This window comes from Alligator sinensis, unplaced genomic scaffold (genome assembly GCF_000455745.1).
Source record: "Alligator sinensis unplaced genomic scaffold, ASM45574v1 scaffold1055_1, whole genome shotgun sequence".
Lineage (NCBI taxonomy): Eukaryota > Metazoa > Chordata > Crocodylia > Alligatoridae > Alligator > Alligator sinensis.
Window position 1 is genome coordinate 186820 of NW_005842170.1, and position 2500 is coordinate 189319.

General features: G+C 36.6%; 1 protein-coding gene across 10 annotated transcripts in view; it reads right to left on the minus strand.

Moving 5' to 3' along the window:
* Positions 1–2500, minus strand: part of EBF3 (early B cell factor 3) — a 143627-nt gene that overhangs the window by 12056 nt on the left and 129071 nt on the right. For 3 of the 10 annotated variants that reach the window (XM_014520934.2, XM_014520933.2, XM_025206708.1), the window contains exons 13-15: positions 2093–2270; positions 688–876; positions 84–281 (exon numbers count right to left, since the gene is read on the minus strand). In XM_014520934.2, coding sequence (XP_014376420.1) covers positions 84–281; positions 688–876; positions 2093–2270 — 565 coding nt within the window. The remainder of the gene's footprint in view (positions 1–83; positions 282–687; positions 877–2092; positions 2271–2500) is intronic. The other 7 variants (XM_025206710.1, XM_025206709.1, XM_025206711.1 and 4 more) reach the window with 4 other exon arrangements.

Here is a 2500-nt window from a genome sequence, read left to right on the forward strand (position 1 = left end):
GCCTTTCTCCAAAAAGGCACAACTGGGGTTTTAGTGTATGCACTGAAAAGCAATACACAAAAAAAATGAGAGATCCAGCTCACCTTGAAGTCCATTTCCATTTGCACTGGTGCAAGATGGTGGAGGAGAGGCTTGGGGCCTGACAACGGGAGCAAAGGCGCTCTTTTGTTTCACTGCAGAGATGACATTGGCAGGTGAGAATGAGAAAATGCCGTGTGTACTGCTACAGTTTGAAGGGAGGGTGACCGAAGAGGCTGCCATGGTAGGGCTTGACGGCACTACTGCAATAAAGCAAAAATAATCAGGACTCAGATTGAGGTTTTTCATGGAAAACATGGAAAAAGAGAGTGATTGGGCCTTGCCTCTTTAAAATATCAAAAAAAAGAATGTATAAAAAAAAATAATAATGAAATGCCTAGGCTTGGCCACTCTCTGGATAACAGGCAAACTCTTTTGTGTTGGACTTATTTTTGTTACAAATTGTGCAGTCCAATTTTTTCTCTCTCTGAGATTGTATTATGGCACAAACAGATCAATTTACTATATCCATTTTTACGTCCAGCCTCCAGAGTCACCCCTCCTTTTATCCAGTAGCTGACATTATAGAAAATCAAAACAATGCAAGTATTTGATTTTGTACTAAATATGAATCTATATGATGATGTGTTACCAAAAATAAACACTTACTGCCATAAGGAGAGTTAGCTGAGGAGCCATTAAGAAATCCAGGGGAACCTGGTACACCTAGATTGGGCATGCCGGCATTGCCATATCCATTCATGCTATTGCTGACTGTGTTGTAATTGGACTGCTGAGGAGTACTGCTCGGAACATATCCTCGCGGGGAAACACTGCTTGTGTTGCGACTGTAACCTACTGTGTTAGAAACCCCCCCACCCCAAAAAAATAATGTTATTTTATAATATAAACTTAGGGCTGGGGGGTTTCCTCATGCATCATATATTACACAGTTTTAATTGATTGCACAGCTTTGCTCTAAGTTGTCTGTTACTGCCCTATCAACTCCTGCAGTTTAAGATAACCTTATCACGCCAACCCTACTTAAATCATCTGCAAGCACTCTATGTTGTCTCTCCTCCTAGCATAGACAGCCAACAAAAGCTCTCTTCGATCCAAGTGTGTCAGTTTCCTTCACATTTGTCTTTAGTAGCAATTATCAACAGGCTTGATTCCTGGTTTGTACCAACATACTGGATGAACTTTCAGCCTCTCCAGACCTTCAAATGCCACAGCTGACAAGAAAAAACTTGTTTGTTGCAGTGATTTCACTTTAAAAGGCTGTTTTGGGGTCTTCATTTTTATGATTGATATTTTTATACTAACAAAAAGCTAGCACTTTCATAAGGTGTATTCTTCAGTGAAGCTAACCAGGACCAAGGTGAAAAACGTTTATGAGACTTATAGCTTAGATGTGCATTAAAAGATGCAAGCGAAGACAAAGAAAAATCAGGATTTTAAACAACAGAAGGTGGATTTACTCTCATCTGAGCAATCAATTTACTAATTATGTTGTAAGCAAAGTTTATGGCTTGAATGTAACTACTAATATGCTCATACTCCTCTCATAATATCAAACTTAATTTAAAATACAATTTTCTATAGGCATGTTAAATAAAAATATTTTAAAGAAATTAAATTCAGTTTTTATATATTAATTATATATACTTGTATAAAGCATAATCATGTTCATGACATATTTAAAAAATCATAGATGATAAATTAGATTTATTTATGTAAATGCTCAATAAGCATGTGGAGGATACCCAGGCATAGTTAATTAGTAATAAATATATACATTACATAGCTAAACATGAATAATAAAGAACTTTTATGTTTTTCTGCATTTTATATAAGTCTTCTCACTGGAGATTCTTTGTGATAACCAAAACCATTAGAAAGGGAAAAATTTAATTTTATCTGGTATTTAAAGACTGTGCTTTATTACATGCTCAAACATAACAAGAGGGGGAAGGAGGAAGGTAGAGCATAGTGATAGCATCTGCTAATATTAATAGACATGATCTAAGAATAGTCAACAACATGAAGGATGAACTCTTGAAACTGCACATACCTTGGTCATTAGCTTGTGATGTTTCTGAAACATTAACTGCTAGCTGGCTGCTAAATGAGTTCACTCCCATCATACCAGTGTGAGCTGGAGTGTTGGCAAGAGTAGGAATCTGATTGTGATTGCGTGGCACACTGTATAATGCTTCAGCAATGTCAGCTGCCCGTTTCAGGATTATTTCCTATGAAGAAGTGAAAGAATTGATTGCTAACACATAGCATACTTGCTTGTGTAACCAGCTATTCTAAAAAAATAGCTGAATTTGGCATAATGATAAAATTAATGGTAGAGGTAAACAGAAAATGAAGATGGACATGAGGATTTGTTTCTATGGTTCTCAAAGAACTTTTTATTTTTCCTCCTGTCTACTTAAGGGTTGATCACCTTCATGTCAGATCAACTGTGTAAATC